Source organism: Cicer arietinum, chromosome 2 (assembly GCF_000331145.2).
Source record: "Cicer arietinum cultivar CDC Frontier isolate Library 1 chromosome 2, Cicar.CDCFrontier_v2.0, whole genome shotgun sequence".
In the NCBI taxonomy this organism is placed as follows: Eukaryota; Viridiplantae; Streptophyta; class Magnoliopsida; order Fabales; family Fabaceae; genus Cicer; species Cicer arietinum.
In genome coordinates, this window is record NC_021161.2 from 52,454,229 (window position 1) to 52,469,872 (window position 15,644).

Genomic DNA, 15,644 nt, shown 5'->3' on the forward strand with positions numbered 1-15,644 from the left:
CTTCCGATCAAAATAGAGTAGATTTCAATAAAAATCATAAACAAATACATGTTCGATGATTTAAAATTCATAAATGATCATTTTATACTTTTAAATTAATCAATGCAGAAATGTAAAATATCTTAGTCCATGTGGCTGAGTTTGCAGATTATTTTTTATAACTGAATTGTTTTAAATTGGGGATATTGTGGTTGATCGCCTTCTCTATATAATTTTAAACAATACCGTTAAACGTTTTAAAAAAAGCAATATAATCTGTCTCCAAATAATATGTTCGAAATTAAAAAAGAAAACGACATCATAGCATTCATGACAAAAATGCACGTGTTTACCATGCAATCAATGATTTCATAATACTAGACTCGTGCATGTTCTTTTAGGCAGAGATTGGTCTAAGAAATATGAATGCAATTAAATCCGATAAATAACTGCTTCATTAATAATCAAAGAGAATAATGGAATTGGAATACTAATCATTCCTCTTCCACTAGCTCCAAAAGCAAGTGAAACAAATAACCAAACCTTCAAGTGGATCATTCATTACTTGTATTGACCTAGGAAAGAAAGAAAAAAATAACTATTTGATATTCTATATTTACGCAACAATGGTAGGATTCATAAAACAAAAGATTACGGTAGAAAGCATGAATGACGAAACTGAAGTGGTGGAAATATGAATGTTAAAGTGAGAGGCAAGCAGCGACATCATGGTTTGATGGTTCTATGCAAAATAAATTTTTTTATACCTCCTATATAATATATTGTCAAAATAAAAAATAAACCACCAGCATAAAAACACGGCTAAAAAATGGACGCTCAACATGTGCAATGTGTATTTTTGTATTTTTGTGGCCACTTCTTGAAGTGCATCATAATAAGGGTCCCCATCAAACATTTGGTACCAAAAAATATATAAGAAATGTCAATCCTACATGTGCAGGTTCATGTCAAGGGTCCCCACGAAACACTTCATACAAAAAATACATAAATGCCAGTCATTCATGAGCAAAGTGTTGAAACTGTTCTGGTTAATTTTTTCAACTTTCTCCCTTAAAAAATAAACAGAGAGAATATCTGTTTTAACCATCCAATATACAGAACAGCCTTCAATTTGAAATTCGTGCATGCTGTAAACAGCAAGAGGCCAGTGCTATATAAAAGAAATGTATATATTAGAAATATTAATAATAAAAAACTTAGCGAGATTGCATATGCACTGTTATTCCTTAATGTAGAAGATGCAGGTATAACAAAATATAAATATTATTATGAACACAACCGCCTTGACTAGTTTAGAGTTAGAATAACCTCAATCTTGACACGAATTGATAGTAACCCTGTAGGCATCAAACAATCAATTTCATCAACAACGGAAAAATCACTGGTATTACTTCACAATTTGGAGTGCATAAGCACAGTTTTCAGGTTATGACCAATTCCTAACTATAAGTTGGTGAAACAAAGTGCACGTGATATCTACTTCACCAGTGTTGTATTTCTCTGGCACATTTTTAATTCAGGATTCAAACGTTAGTTTTTGCTTTCCCAGCTCAACCTTTTATACAGAACTTGGCACCCTCAAATTAGCCCCAACTGTATACAAACTATGATCCTCTCGCTCCTCTTTGCCTCTTCTCTTCCAATGCAGTTGCTTCATTTAACATGTCAGCTGCATCCTTGTGCATATCCAGCTTTGCAAGAGCAACTGACTGCATGTAGAAAGCCGTGGGCCAGTCTGGATAAACGCACTGTGCTTGCATTGCATCTCGTAGTGCAGGATCTGGTTGATCACATAACAGATAGCACAGACTACGTCTTGCAAAAACTGTAGGCGAGACCATCGTTCCCACATCAATGAACTGCACAAAAGCAAAAGAATCTCACAATAATTAACAAGTACATGGCTAAGCTACAATAATTGAACATGTCAAACAAGTGTTGAATTGCACCTGGGAATAGTTATCGACGGCTGTCTTAAAATCCTTGTCACGGAATGCATAGTCCCCACGCTTCCTTGCCTCCAGCATATCTCTCATCTGTTGAGTCCACTCTTGGAACGACAACTGAACCAATCCAAATTCAAACCTTATAGCATAGCATCCTACTAAAAGTAGTAAACTTAAAAAAATCGCACCATCAATTACCTCATTAGTCCCTTCATCATCTCTGTAGTGTGTTGCAACCAAGATCTGATGTATTGCAGTGAGGTCCATTCTTGAGCAAGCCTCACCCATTGCTGAAAGAGGGCGTTGTGGGGTTGATGGAGCTTCCTCTTGCTTTGGAATTCCAAGCATGATGTGAGAACGAACCTATAGCATGCATAACAATAATCAACTAGAAGTATTGTTGCTTTGATCCTTTTTATACTCCTAAAAAATTGCCATTTAACATGGTTATGCATCCATGAAGTGAGAGAAAATATTTTCTGTGACAGCCCAATATATGTAACCTTTAATCCCTCATCTACACTGAGAAATATATGCTAAGGTGGGAAGACAATAAAAATAGTTGCATACATGACAAATTGGCATTGACAATAACATACAAAAAGCGTGAAAGCACATTGTTTACCCACATCCAATGCTGCATAGAAATAGCTTGGCATTTGGATTACCATACTGCTTAAATGAATATATTCTTGTAAGATAAGCATGAATCCAAATTTAAAATTTAAAGATAGACAACAAAATTTCATCTGATGACAATATAAAGATCAAGGCCCCCAATGTACTTGCATGGAAATGATATATCTTATATGCACTAGTCTGAGATTTTTTTAGTTGCAAATAAAAGCAAACTCAAAGTAACACTGGCCTCATCAAAGTCAGAAAGTAGTCAAAGGCATTGGCAGCAATCAGCCATTCAACCAGCTGTAAGACATAATCTAAGAGCATGGAATCATCGAGTCTAACAAGTGGGTCATACTTATTCATATAAATGCAGTACAAAAAACAGCATCTTCATAAATAAATAGAAACTAGTAGATAAAATTATCTTTATATTTACGATTGCTTCAAATACAGAATTAAAGTTTAATGAAAACATGTTTATCAATTATAAAAAATGTCTGGAATAAACATTCACTGGCAAGATATATGCAAAGAAAAGGATTCTCAGGTCATGTGCAACTTTTTCAGGATGATATCACATGATAATATGTTTATTAGCTAATAGAAAGATGACATGTGAGGTATTCTCCATTTCATCCACCCCGCTTGGATCCTATGGTTTACACTTCTCTCTATCTCCCAATCGTTTTGTATAATAGACTCAACGTACTTGAATCGTGAGACTTACGACATGGTATGTTCTTCAATTTCACATCTAAGCTAGGACTTGCATGCCTCCTACTACCCTTGCAATTCCTAATACTCTGTTTTATTTCTACAAAATCGTAGACCATGTGCTTCCAAGGCTTGTCTCGAAGTCTTGGGACATTATTTATTTCTTCTCCAACTAGGTGTACAATGTGGGATTCTCAACAGTATAAAAGCATACAAAGTCAAGTGGGAGCAAGGCATACTAACACAGGGATCTAAGACAGTGATGTGATTTTTTGTTGTTTGTATTTGCAAAAGCATAATTATACGTGATATATTTTGTTTGGAGAAGTCTCTTTTTTTGTATGAAATCCCATATCATAAACCTTTATCCATTGCTCTATATATAGAGCTAAATTGTAATTTAAAAACATATCAAATCCTTAAAATAAGGAACAAATCTTAAGAATATTCTAAACAGAAATATAAATTATATATCCTAATGATATACTATTTAGATCTTAAATATATTTAAATCTAAATCTAAATAAAATCTTCTAGGCATATTATTCTCAACAGACAGAACAAGACGACTACATCAAGGACAAGGTCTAGACTGCATTTGGGAGAAGAGAGATCAAAGACATGCTATATTGCACATCTGGGGGGCGCCAAAACGCATATAGAACTGTTGATGGGAGTCAATATACACAAAGACAGGTGGAAAGCCAGCCTAAACTAGAACTATTAGTAATATGGACCCGCAATGGAACAAGATATAGAGACTAAGACATGATATGGCTACAGTTGCAAAGAAGAGACCGAGATCAAACAAAAACATAAAATATGGGTTTAGTGATAATAATCAAGTTCCATGAAATCACCACAATGAAATTTTCAAGATTAATAACATGGCCCTCACACCATCTTGGGATTATAGGTTTGGAAAATATAATAACATTTGCATTGCATAAGGATGTAATATGATCAGATATATGATCAAAGAGATAAAGAACTAACCTTGATTTATACAAGTACTAAGCTCCTACTAATCCTTATAAAAAATGGAAACATTACAAGGAAATATATAAACTAATCCTAAGAGATAATCTAAGATGCTATAAATTATTGTATAAAATAAAATCAAGATATTAGGGGATATTTATTATCATATATTCTAACATCTCCATCAAGCCAAGGCTTTGTTACAACCACTCTTGCAAAAAATTAAAAAACTATATAAAAATATGTAATCAAGTGGGAAGAAAGGGTGCCTGGACAAAGGATGTGGTCGGGCACCATCTAGAACTGGATATAGGATGGATCAGATATTGGTCAGATTGCATCAGGGATCAGAAACGGGCCAAACTGCACCTGGGACCATAGAGGGACTAGATTGCATCTAAAACTGATTTAATCTGTACTAAATATTTAGTTGTACTCATTACACTCACTTAAAAATGCCCCAAATATCTAGGTTACCAAGCTTTATGCAGTTTATGGATATTGAGCTAGAGTCCACTATGCAACAGCAATAACAAGACAAATATATAATATTGGAAGTCATATAATTTGAATATTAGACATTAAAGAACTTAAACAACCAACATAATGGCTTATTTAAGTGATAGTGAAATATTGGCAGGCAATAAAGGTTCAATCTCTGGATTAAGTAAATAATATGTTCCATTCTTTTATAAGAGAAGGGATACATACATCAGGTTTGGTATGCAATGGGGAAAGTGTCGTGACCAAATCCTTTGTATTAGGCCGCTCTCGCGGCTCATATTGCAAACATTTAGAAGCAAGATTGACAACTACTGTTGCCTCTTCTGTAGAAAACTTTCCCTCCAAATGAGAATCCATCAAGAGCATGTTGTTTTTTCCCTGTATCATATCAAGTGCCTGCAAACGGAATCAGATAATTCCATATGGCACCAATAAAAAAATAATCAACAAGTATGAATAAGAGAAAAAACACCAATTTTAGTCTAACAGTTAGGATCAAATTTGGATGAAGTTCCTTATATGTTGTTGAATATTAAAGAACTCTCCCATGATATAAGAAACTGGATGTTAATTTTGTCCTTATGTTAAACTTCGAAATGTATCCAAGTAAATTAGTAATTGCAACTTCATATATTATTACGGGGAATTGCACTCATCTCCCTGAAGAATGCTTAAATGACACACACCCTTTTATTTTTCAAAAAAAACACACTCATCACACCAACCTTATTTGTTAGAGAAATTGCACTGACCTTCCCTCAAGTATGTTCAAATGACACCCAACACTATTTTTACAAAATTGAAGGGAATGCTGTAATTGAGGGAAGGTTGTCTGATACAAAAAAGAGTGGGGTGTATGTGTTATTTAGACATATCTCAGGAGGTGAGTGCAATTTCTTCATATTACCTTTTTTTGAAATAATTTCTCCATATTACTATGTATCAATTTAACTGAAAGAATATCATACCTCAAATTGCCGTTCATAGAAAATCATATATACTACACATATTCAATAACGCTGTAATATCATTTATGATGCATTCATAACTCCAATGCCACAAAGTAAATATGGTCATAGCAACCAAAATAATATTTATAGGTAGAGTAATGGAAGTAAGAATTACATGTTTGAGACAAAATTGTGTCAGTTAAAAAATGCGGGCATTTACTGTTCTAAATGGCATATGGGAATACGACAATAAAAGTCTATAACAGTAAACCATTCACTCTCTTCAAAAGGGTGGTGGTGAATGGAAAGTTTGTTCAGGGCAGGGAGCTTTCAGTTGTAATTTGTAATCTTTATTTATTCTATGTTAGGTAGTTAAGGAGGGTTGGTGAAAGAATGTGGCACTGAAATTCAACATAAAGTAGAAAAACTGCATAGCTAGAAATTTCATTCTACTTACTTTAACCCCATGAATTGCTTGTAGTTAAATACATTTTGCAAGGGCAAGTATTATTACGGCTTAAGAGACAACTAGTAGTTGACATTTCATTTAGTCAACTTGGTCCTAAATTATCACTATCACTCTAAATTGGTCCCAAATCATCACTATCTCTCTAAATTGGTCCCTAAACTATTCTCCCATCCATCTTGTTAGTCCTTAAGTTATTTTTTGTAATTTTAGCTCTCTCTTCTAAGTGTAATCAATTTAGTTCTTATACTCTGTAAATCCTTCAATATCGTCCCCAAGAGCTTCATGAAGCAGACAAAGGAGACTTACTAAAAAACACTTTCTGATGCAAGCTCGTATTCTAGTTCATTTACTTGATGAAGCTCATTTACTTTATAGTGCAAGCTCATTTATACTTTATAGTCCCCACTGTGTATGTTTAACAATAAGGTTTTGAGCGTTGAGGAACCAAGATGTTGTATTTTTTGAAACTTTAGGGACCACGATGATGTATTTTTTATGTTTCAAGGACTAAATAATCAAAATGTGTGAATTGTAGGTCTGATATAGGAGAAAAATAGACTGCTACTGTGGCAGTTAACGCAACCCAAATGGCTCAAATAGACGGAGGGACTAAATAGAAGGATAGGAGAATAGTTAGAAGACTATTTAGTAGATTTGAATAGTTTAAGGACCAAATTGAAGAGAGTGGTAGTTCAGGTATAGATTTGACGATTTATTCTTTAATTTATGTGGAGACGAGTTTTAAATAGAGTGTCAGTCAGTGGATGAAGTTAACAAGAAAAAGAGATAACTAGTTTGCAAAATAGGAGTTTAAGGAAGAGAGCAGATAGAAGGAACTTACATGACTGGGAGGGATGTGCTTGCCACTGAGTAGGTCGAGAAGAACAGTTCCAAAGCTGTAAATGACACTTTCAGGGGTGACCCTTCCTGCAATGCAATATTAGAGACAATGCAATTAGTAATTAAGGAAGCATATTCAGGAGGTGTATAAGCAAGGTTTGTGCTATAAGAGGGAAAGATAGAGTTAGTAACCATTTCTTAAATATTCAGGAGGTGTATAAGCAAGGTTTGTGCTATAACTTTTTCCATCCCTACTGTTCTTCATTAAACCAAAACAAGACAGACGCGGATCACCTTCCTGAAAAAACAAAGTTATATGATTCCTTAATTACTACTCCATTTGTGTGACTCACAATAACTATCCTAAACGAAAATTTCATAGAGATTAAGAAAAAATGAAATACCTCATCGAAAAGAACGCGATAAGCATTCAAATCATGGTATAAAGGGCGACCCTCAGAAGTACAATAATGCAAAGCTTGTGCAATATAAAGAGCCACTCTTAAGCGCATGGCCCACTCAATGGTCTGATTTTCCCCTGAAATAAAATTGATAGATTCATTGAGAAGTAACAAATAACAATGGAGGAATTAATTAAGTAAAGAATTTAAAATTAGGAAATAGAAATTGAAAGAAAAGATATATACAGTGGAAGAGGTGTTTGGCGAGGGTATCATTAGGCATGAATTCAGCAACGAGTAACCTCTCATCACCATCACAGCAATAACCGATCAAATTAGCAAGCCTAGGATGACGCAATTTACCAACACCAGAAGCTTCTTCAACGAATTGTTTCGGATCCGGCCAAGCAGCTTTGCTGAACTTCTTAACAGCAATCCAACGCTTCTGATTCTGATTCTGAAGTTTACCTTTGTAAACTAAGTTCGGTGCCTTTTCACCACTCTCCGAAACGATATACTCTGAGCTGAAATTGTTCGTCGCCGATTTAAGGTCTGTTAGTGAAAACTCTGAGAAAGTGAAGGATGAAGGATCCAGCGTCGAAGAGTCTTTACCGGTTTCAATTTGAGTTTGATTGAGATTGTGGTTTTTCCGGTGGTGGTTGATGTGGTGGTGGTAGGGTTGTTCCTTGTGGTTTTCATTTAGCTTAAGAGGGTGATTATTATTATTATTAATATTATTATTAGTATTATCTCCATCTCTAACTCCTCCTCTCAACCTTGACAACGAGGATTGGCAACAACCCATAACTTCTCTCTCTCTCTCTAACTCTAACTCTCTCTCTCTATCTCTATGTCTACCTCTTTAGTTGATGATGATTCGAAATGATATCACAGATCATATAGCACAGCATAGAATAGATGACACCTTGTGATTACTATGCGTGTGTGTGTATTGTGTTAATTGTCTTCACTTTCTCTCATTTCCTCTTTTTTTATTTCTTACTTAACTGACCCAATCTACTTTATAGATACTTCTATTTATTTTCTTCCTAATTACCCGACACTGTTTACTTTTTTTTACTTCAATACAGGGCCCCTCTACTCCAACCTCCTTATTATTATTGTAATTTATAACGCTTTCCCAACTTAACTTCCTTCCATCCCTTATTACTCGTTAACATATTATCTTTTTATTTCCCCTTCCTTTTTCTCTATTTTTTCCACCACATTTTTACTTCTTTAACAACAATATTCTACACCAATCTTTCATAAAAATTAAACAATCATTTTGTCTATTTTTAAATTTAGGATTTACTTCGGCTATGCGAGTTTTCCAAACAAAATTTACTCTTCTATTGTATAAGATTCTATCTAAATTGTAAATAAAACAAACAAACAAACAAACAAAATCTCTCAGAAAAACAAGTGAATATTTTTTTTACTGTAGACCATATAAAATTAAAATACAAAACTATAATTTTGTCTATTTTAATCTAAAATTAATTTTTATGTATATAAAATTGGAGACTTCTACTCAAAAATTAATATATTTTGATATGTCTTGGTACTTTCAAATTAAATACTTCATCTTCTTAATTGATAATAAAATATATCCGAGGATATAATATGCTCTCCCAAAAAATAAGTGTGTGAAAATAATGTTTACCTTAGTCGTATATTATTGATCTTTAAATGTTTTCACAACGATTAAAACACCCTATTAATATGGGAGAGAGAACTAAGGGGGAGTCGCAACTGTTTTATTCGACTTTTAATTTTATTATGTCCTTGTAGTTGACTAACAGTTGATAGGTTTGAGACTGTACTATATATTTCTTTTACTTATTTTACTTTTCAAATTGTAACTTTTTGGGGGAAAATGACTTACAAATGTGTTTTATGTCGACTGTGATTATAATCTAAAACAAATATACAATTGAGACTCGCAGAAGTCATCACCAATTACTGAACTAACTCCATACTCAATTGAGACTGAATGTAGCACAGTAACCCTAATCCATGTCATCATCAAATCAGTAGCTACTGGAACCTGACATTTTCTTTCCATTTTATCAACGGAATGCTCTATTCAAGCAGTCATCAGCCATAACAAATGAGGATGAAAAATGACACTTTATTCCAAATGCGTTTAAGCTGGCTCAGTGTCAATAGGTAATCTGTACAATAATGTAATTTAAGAACGAATACTTTTATGCAGGAACATAATTTTATACAGGAATTAATAATGGCTATGCATTCAGTGACTTCCGTCACTCGGACAGACAGCTACTAAGTTCATCATATGAGTGAGACATGTCCAATTGCTCATCAGAATTTTCTTTTCTTTCATTTGTAAACTCATTATACTGCTTCGGTTTGAGCACTCTTCTATTATCATCACAGGATTTGCGCAGGAAGGTAGCTGAAAGTTAGTCCTTCATCTGAACATATTTCTGTTTTCTAAAACAGAAAGGAAGACCCTCTAGATGTTGAAATAAAATGGGTAGGATCTTCTGCCTTTTCGTTGCTCTAACAGGCAAAACATGTATGGTTAGTTGGGACAACTTCCATTGTAGACTCTGCTGAGTACCCAAAAAGCAATTGTACACCTCTGGCCTCCAATGGTCTGATAACATACTCCACTGTTCCATCCTGCATCTAAAGCAAAATGCTGCTTAGCGTAGAGAAAGATTTTTGATGAACTGTTCTCTCAAAACACACATGAACCACTCCCAGGATGCAATAGGAAATCAAACCCAACCCCTCCTCCAATTACTGCGTTGCAAAGAAGCACAACCTACGGAACTCATTCATGATTTCGAGGGGCACTTTCTTCTTCACTGCGTTGTAGCAACTCCTCATAAGCTCTCGCAGATTCATCAGTAAATCTCTCCATTGCCTCAAAAATACGCTGCAAGCTAGCCTGTAGATTACTGCTTTTGTCACTTGGATATATAATATTCTCAGAAACTGAGAGACCTTTACCTTCCCCAGATGTCAGGACTATCTTCCGCTCTAATGCCTGAATTTGCTTCTGCAGCTTCTGGTCATCTCTGTCTATATTTCTCACTTTTCTCTCAAGATCCTTGTTCTGTATCAACTGCTGATGCAATTCTAGCTTATCTTGTTCCCATATACGAAGGACACTCATAGTAAATACATGCATGGTGTCAACAACTTCCTTTTCAGATATTCTATCCAAAGCTTGAGACCACTGATTACATATTACAAATATTTGGGGGGCACCAATCCTACCAGGGGAAAAGGGGACTATGCCATCAGATGTTTCTTCAGGTTCATACAGGAGACACTTCAGCAGCCAATTATTCAATGCTCTGACATAACCTTTCTGGGCACTTACCCAGCCAGCAAACTGGAAAGTCCAGTTGATAAGCTCTTGCTCAAGCTGCTTGGTAGCCAGAAGATGACTATCACCACTTTTCTTTCTGGATCCAATGGAAACCAAAATTCTGGCTTCTCTAATGGCTTCACACTGACTATGATGGCACTCAAGCATGGATTTCCACATTCTGTTAAACCTGAAAATAAGTCTATGTTAGATATACCACATACTACCAAATGTTGTGCACAAACACCCCAAAATGTTATACAGTGGATGAATGAATACCACATGCATGTCTGGTCATGTATAAAAAATGTGTCAGCGCCAATAATTGAAGACAAATAAAATAGATAGAGGCATGTGTGACAATATCACGTCTAAGTAGTCAAATTAGGACACTGGTGTCAACCAGGAGTCTTGCACATGGTTAACTTGGATGGAGCATCAAAAGACACTGAATTCAATTGTCCACTCCAACCCACTCATTCAAGGATATACAGGTTATATTTTAAGATTCCTCCTGATGATTTGGGAGTAATAAATTTCTAGGCAATGCTCTAATATGGGGTTCACATGATTTCTTTGTATAAGGTAGTTCATCTGACAGCTCAAGCTCAAAATTATGCATAACTTGGGCAGATGAACCACCAAAATATATAGACGATATGGTTAGAAGTTGAAAACAGACATCATAGTAAATAAAAAGACCTGTCGGAAATGATCTCAGAAGAGGGAGAAGTATTTGCTTCTAACAGAAGATACATGTAGATTGCAGATGGTTGGATTTCTCATAATACTCATTTCATCATGGTTACCAAAGAATAATGGACATTTTGCGTAAGTACTTCAAACTCATTCCGAAAGAATTATATAATATAGAAGAGATAACAATGATGGAACAGAATCTAAATAATCAAATAATTCCTTCCATTAAATATTTCTCTAATGTTTTATGGGGTCAGGTGCATAGGTCAATTGATGGAAACAAATCCAACCTACTAAAAGGGGGAAGTACTCCTTGGACAGAAAATTATGCATGATTGGCTTGTTATACCACAGCAACAAAGCCTTAAATCTTATAGTTGTCTATATAACTACAAATTGCTTAAATAATTCTCCTCTTTTATCATAATTGGGAAAGGTTGATAACTACCAGCTGAATAGTCAAAAGTAAGTTTTTAATGAGATCTTGTTTCATAACCACCTCAGTGATAATCAATTATTACCAAAATTGCAAATACATCAAGCCAAATATTAACAATAATATTAAGTACTTAGTGACATTATACAGTATAGCCCATCAGGAATAGCAAAACTTTAAGGAACTGGTACAAACAAGATTGGAAGTTGTTAAGTTGACATACCCCTGGATTAATCCCTTAAGCTGTGGCCACAGTTCTTCATCCCTAATGTTGTTTATCGTCATAGAAATCTTGTCAACGACATTGATTGCCATTCTAATTTTTGTGGACAGATCCCTAATTATAGTTCGAGTGGAATCAACCTTATTAAAATCAGCACCCCTTTCGTCCAACCGCTTGAGTTTGCGACACTTCCTATCATGCAAGACTCGCATCTTTTCCTCTGCCTGGTAACAAATAAACATAGAAAAAGCTTTGTTTGTAGAAACTCATAAATATATACTAATATTCAATGCAAGTTAGTTTAGATCACACAAGAAGCAGTGAAGTAGATTGTGCATAAATTTGAAAAGCCTCGGGATGGACACGATAATGTAATTGATTTAATAGTGTGATTGGATTTCAAATTTAAAATATCACAAACCAATAATCTATCTTTTGGCGTATTGAGTGAAAAGAGAACTTTTAGGAATAAAATGGTTGGAAGTGAAACAAACTGAATCAAATTGAATAATTTAATTAGTGATAGACATGACATGACATACCTTAACTTCATGATAGAGTTTCTTCTCCCAAAGATATAGCTTGTGGAGTGTGGAGGAAAGATTGAGCGATCTGGTAGTGAGTTCAACGTCAAGATCCGTGTTGTTAGGATCACTGGATTGGGCATTTTTAGAAGCAGAAGACACGACTGACAATGAGGGAGCAACCAAATGTAACATCTTGGAAGAAGAAGCTGCTTCATATGTACAATTCAAGTCAAGTTAAGTCAAAGTCAACAATATATATCAGGATTGAAAAATGTATCACGTGAAAAAATTGAAAGTGCAGAGAGAAAAGAAAACAACATGTATATATAACCTTTGTGATTATAACGAAGTTTTCCAACTTCAAGAATATCGGCGATATGGGAACCGGAGTCAGAAGCCCTCTGAAAGAGAATCTGAATATCTTTGGCAACTTCAAGAGGATTCCGTGAACCAGGTCGGAATGTGGAGGTGGGCTTAGAGTTGGGCTTGGGCTTGGACTTGGGCTTTTCATCATCGTCGACGACTTTCTTATCCACCACGTGAACCTCGTATTCCATTTCAGACTCGTCTTCGTCGGGAGAGGCATGGGCGTTGTGATTATGAAGATTATTATGATGATTATGATTAGGATTAGGATTTGGATTAGGGTTATGATTAGGAGGGTGAACGAACTTTTGATTTCCATGGACCTGTTTGACAACTTCGTCTTCGTCTTCCAAGTCAGGGATCCCTTCTTCTTCCCTCACTTCCTTTGAATCTCGGCTAGGTGTGGCGGTGGGAGTGTAATGAGTCTGAGGATAGTACTTGTCGTCGCTTTCGAAGAAGTTGAGAAAATCCCAAGTGGAAGTTCTCGGAGGGGAAGGTGGAGGTGGAGCGGATTTAGAAGAAGTAGCAGGTGGAGGCGGTGAAGATCCATAGAAGGAAGAAGAAGGAGGAGGCATGGAATAATAGTTGTTGTTGTTGTTGTTGTAAGGGTATGGTTGTTGATAAGGGTTATAATAGGAAGAAGAAGAAGATTCACCGACATAAACGGTTTCGTTGCTCATAGGTCTGTGTTCGTAGACGATTGAAGATGGAGGAGGTTTGTTCTTCATGAAATTCATGTGGAGATTAGATGTCATGTGATGGTGTGGTGGTGAACCGTTGTAGTAACCGGCGGAATTGTGGTTGTGAGGGAGATGTAAAGGTGAAGGGGAATGATGAAGTTCGTCGTCGTCGTCGTCTTCATCGTCGTCATCATCATCATGGTGGTCTAATTCATGGTCTGGTTCGGAATCGGAGTGGAAGTGAAGGTGGGAACCGGAATCAGAGTGAGGTGGAGAGGGAGAGGAGTGTTTGGTGGCAAGGTGATGATGTTTTTTAGTGGGAGGGGAAGGTGGTGGTGAAGAATTGGCGGCGGAGAAATCTTTGTCATGTTGAATGAAAGCATGTAAGGAGTGACCAATTGCGGTGAGGGAGTTGATGTAAGCGAGATGAGATGCAGCGAGAGCATAGCGTTGATGAATAGCTTCGTCGAGAAAAGTACAACGCTCCCGGCATAAAGCTACCGCCGGGAGATCGTCCAGCTTAGAGCTGGCACACCCCATACCATACAAAAACAGTAACAATTTCCCTAATTATAATTGAATTAGGGTTTGTTTGTAGAGAAGTAAGTGAGTGTTGTGTTATTAAAAAGAAGAAGCAAAGAAAAGAGAGTGATAGTGGAAGTGGTAGTACAGTTACTGGGTGGGGGTGGGAGGATGAAAATGAATTGAAGAGAGAATCTTTTGCCAGCATGGACTTCTTCGTCCGTTTCTCTCCATCCTATTTCTATTTCTATTTCTGACTTGCTTCACTTTTTTTTTATTATACTTATTTACACTCTCTCTCTCACCGCCCTGCCTCCATCTCTTCTCTTTCCTCTACTCTATCTATTTATCTTTTTTTTTTAAATCAATCTCCGTCATTTCTTATTAATAATTATTTTTTATAATATACACATACAAAACTTTAATCAATTTTAACTCGTCATTTTTTCAGTTGAAACAAAAATTAAAATAATTACTATTTTTTAACCATTAATTAACTTCAATACCATTTTTATAAAGATAAAATGAAGAAACACTGGGTCTGCGTCTTCTCAACAGATTTATAATTTTGATTATTATGCATGGTTAGTTAAAGTCGCAAGGGTGGCACTTTGGAGTTTGGACGCACACACGAAAAAGAAGAATAACACCGAAGCTCCAAAAATATTCCATTTTGGAACTTTGAACCCATTCAACTTTGACGTTGTCGCTTTTACGGTTATGCCCCTTTCTTCTTTCGGTTACAACTATCTCCTTTCATTTTTAATTCATTTCATCAATCCTTTCTCATGTTTTTTGTTTTTAACAATTACAAATCGGTTACAATTTGTTTCCTTAAGCAATTCAAACACGTAATTTGAAATGTGGCCATCTTATCTTATTGTAATAAAAAAACAACCAAATGTTGGGTTGTTTTTGACAAAAAGGCATTCCCCTAGAACATAACACTAGATAACTATACAAGTCCAATAGTTTATGGCATATAATTCATAAGATTAAATTAAAGTTGTTTCATAGTAGTTTTATTTGTTTAAATATTGTTATTTAATATGAGTTATTCTTCACGAAAAACTTGTTGTCTCACAAATTTAAAGGCATTTTTTCACTTGCTCATGTCATTATTTTTAAATATTACTTCAAGTAGTACTTAACCTTATTGTTCTCTCACTTTTACTTTATAGTCGTAATTAAAATATTTTAATATCAATTAACATGTTTTTTATATCTATTTTTTATTTAATTAAACTGTTAATTTATAAACAATTTAAGTTTATTCTATTAGTTTATCACACATTAATTAGTTTATTTACTCTACTATAAATTCATTTGTTATAAGCTAACTTATTCATCATCTATTATTTTTCCCTAAACATAGTCTTAGTCAATCAATAATATACTAAAGAATTCATCTAC

At 35.1% G+C, this 15,644-nt stretch overlaps 2 protein-coding genes across 3 annotated transcripts; both read right to left on the reverse strand.

The window, feature by feature from the left end:
- Positions 1 to 1,247: 1,247 nt before the first annotated feature.
- Positions 1,248 to 8,428, reverse strand: LOC101495947 (serine/threonine-protein kinase BSK1). Its single transcript, XM_004491578.4, has 8 exons — positions 7,676 to 8,428; positions 7,433 to 7,566; positions 7,221 to 7,326; positions 7,030 to 7,115; positions 4,977 to 5,165; positions 2,145 to 2,309; positions 1,950 to 2,063; positions 1,248 to 1,859 (listed from the first exon to the last, which is right to left on the reverse strand). Exons 1-8 carry the CDS (start codon positions 8,232 to 8,234, stop codon positions 1,605 to 1,607), a joined length of 1,608 nt encoding a protein of 535 aa, XP_004491635.1. The 5' UTR covers positions 8,235 to 8,428; the 3' UTR covers positions 1,248 to 1,604.
- A 1,115-nt stretch (positions 8,429 to 9,543) lies between these two features.
- LOC101496497 (uncharacterized) lies at positions 9,544 to 14,549 on the reverse strand. 2 transcript variants are annotated; one of them, XM_027332146.2, is made up of 4 exons: positions 12,995 to 14,549; positions 12,679 to 12,872; positions 12,137 to 12,360; positions 9,544 to 10,968 (listed from the first exon to the last, which is right to left on the reverse strand). In XM_027332146.2, the coding sequence occupies exons 1-4, from the start codon at positions 14,247 to 14,249 to the stop codon at positions 10,236 to 10,238; spliced, it is 2,406 nt and encodes an 801-aa protein (XP_027187947.1). In that variant the 5' UTR covers positions 14,250 to 14,549; the 3' UTR covers positions 9,544 to 10,235. The 2 variants fall into 2 exon arrangements, with proteins under 2 accessions (XP_027187947.1, XP_004491637.1); XM_004491580.4 differs by having other exon boundaries at positions 12,679 to 12,869; positions 12,995 to 14,548.
- Positions 14,550 to 15,644: the final 1,095 nt, after the last annotated feature.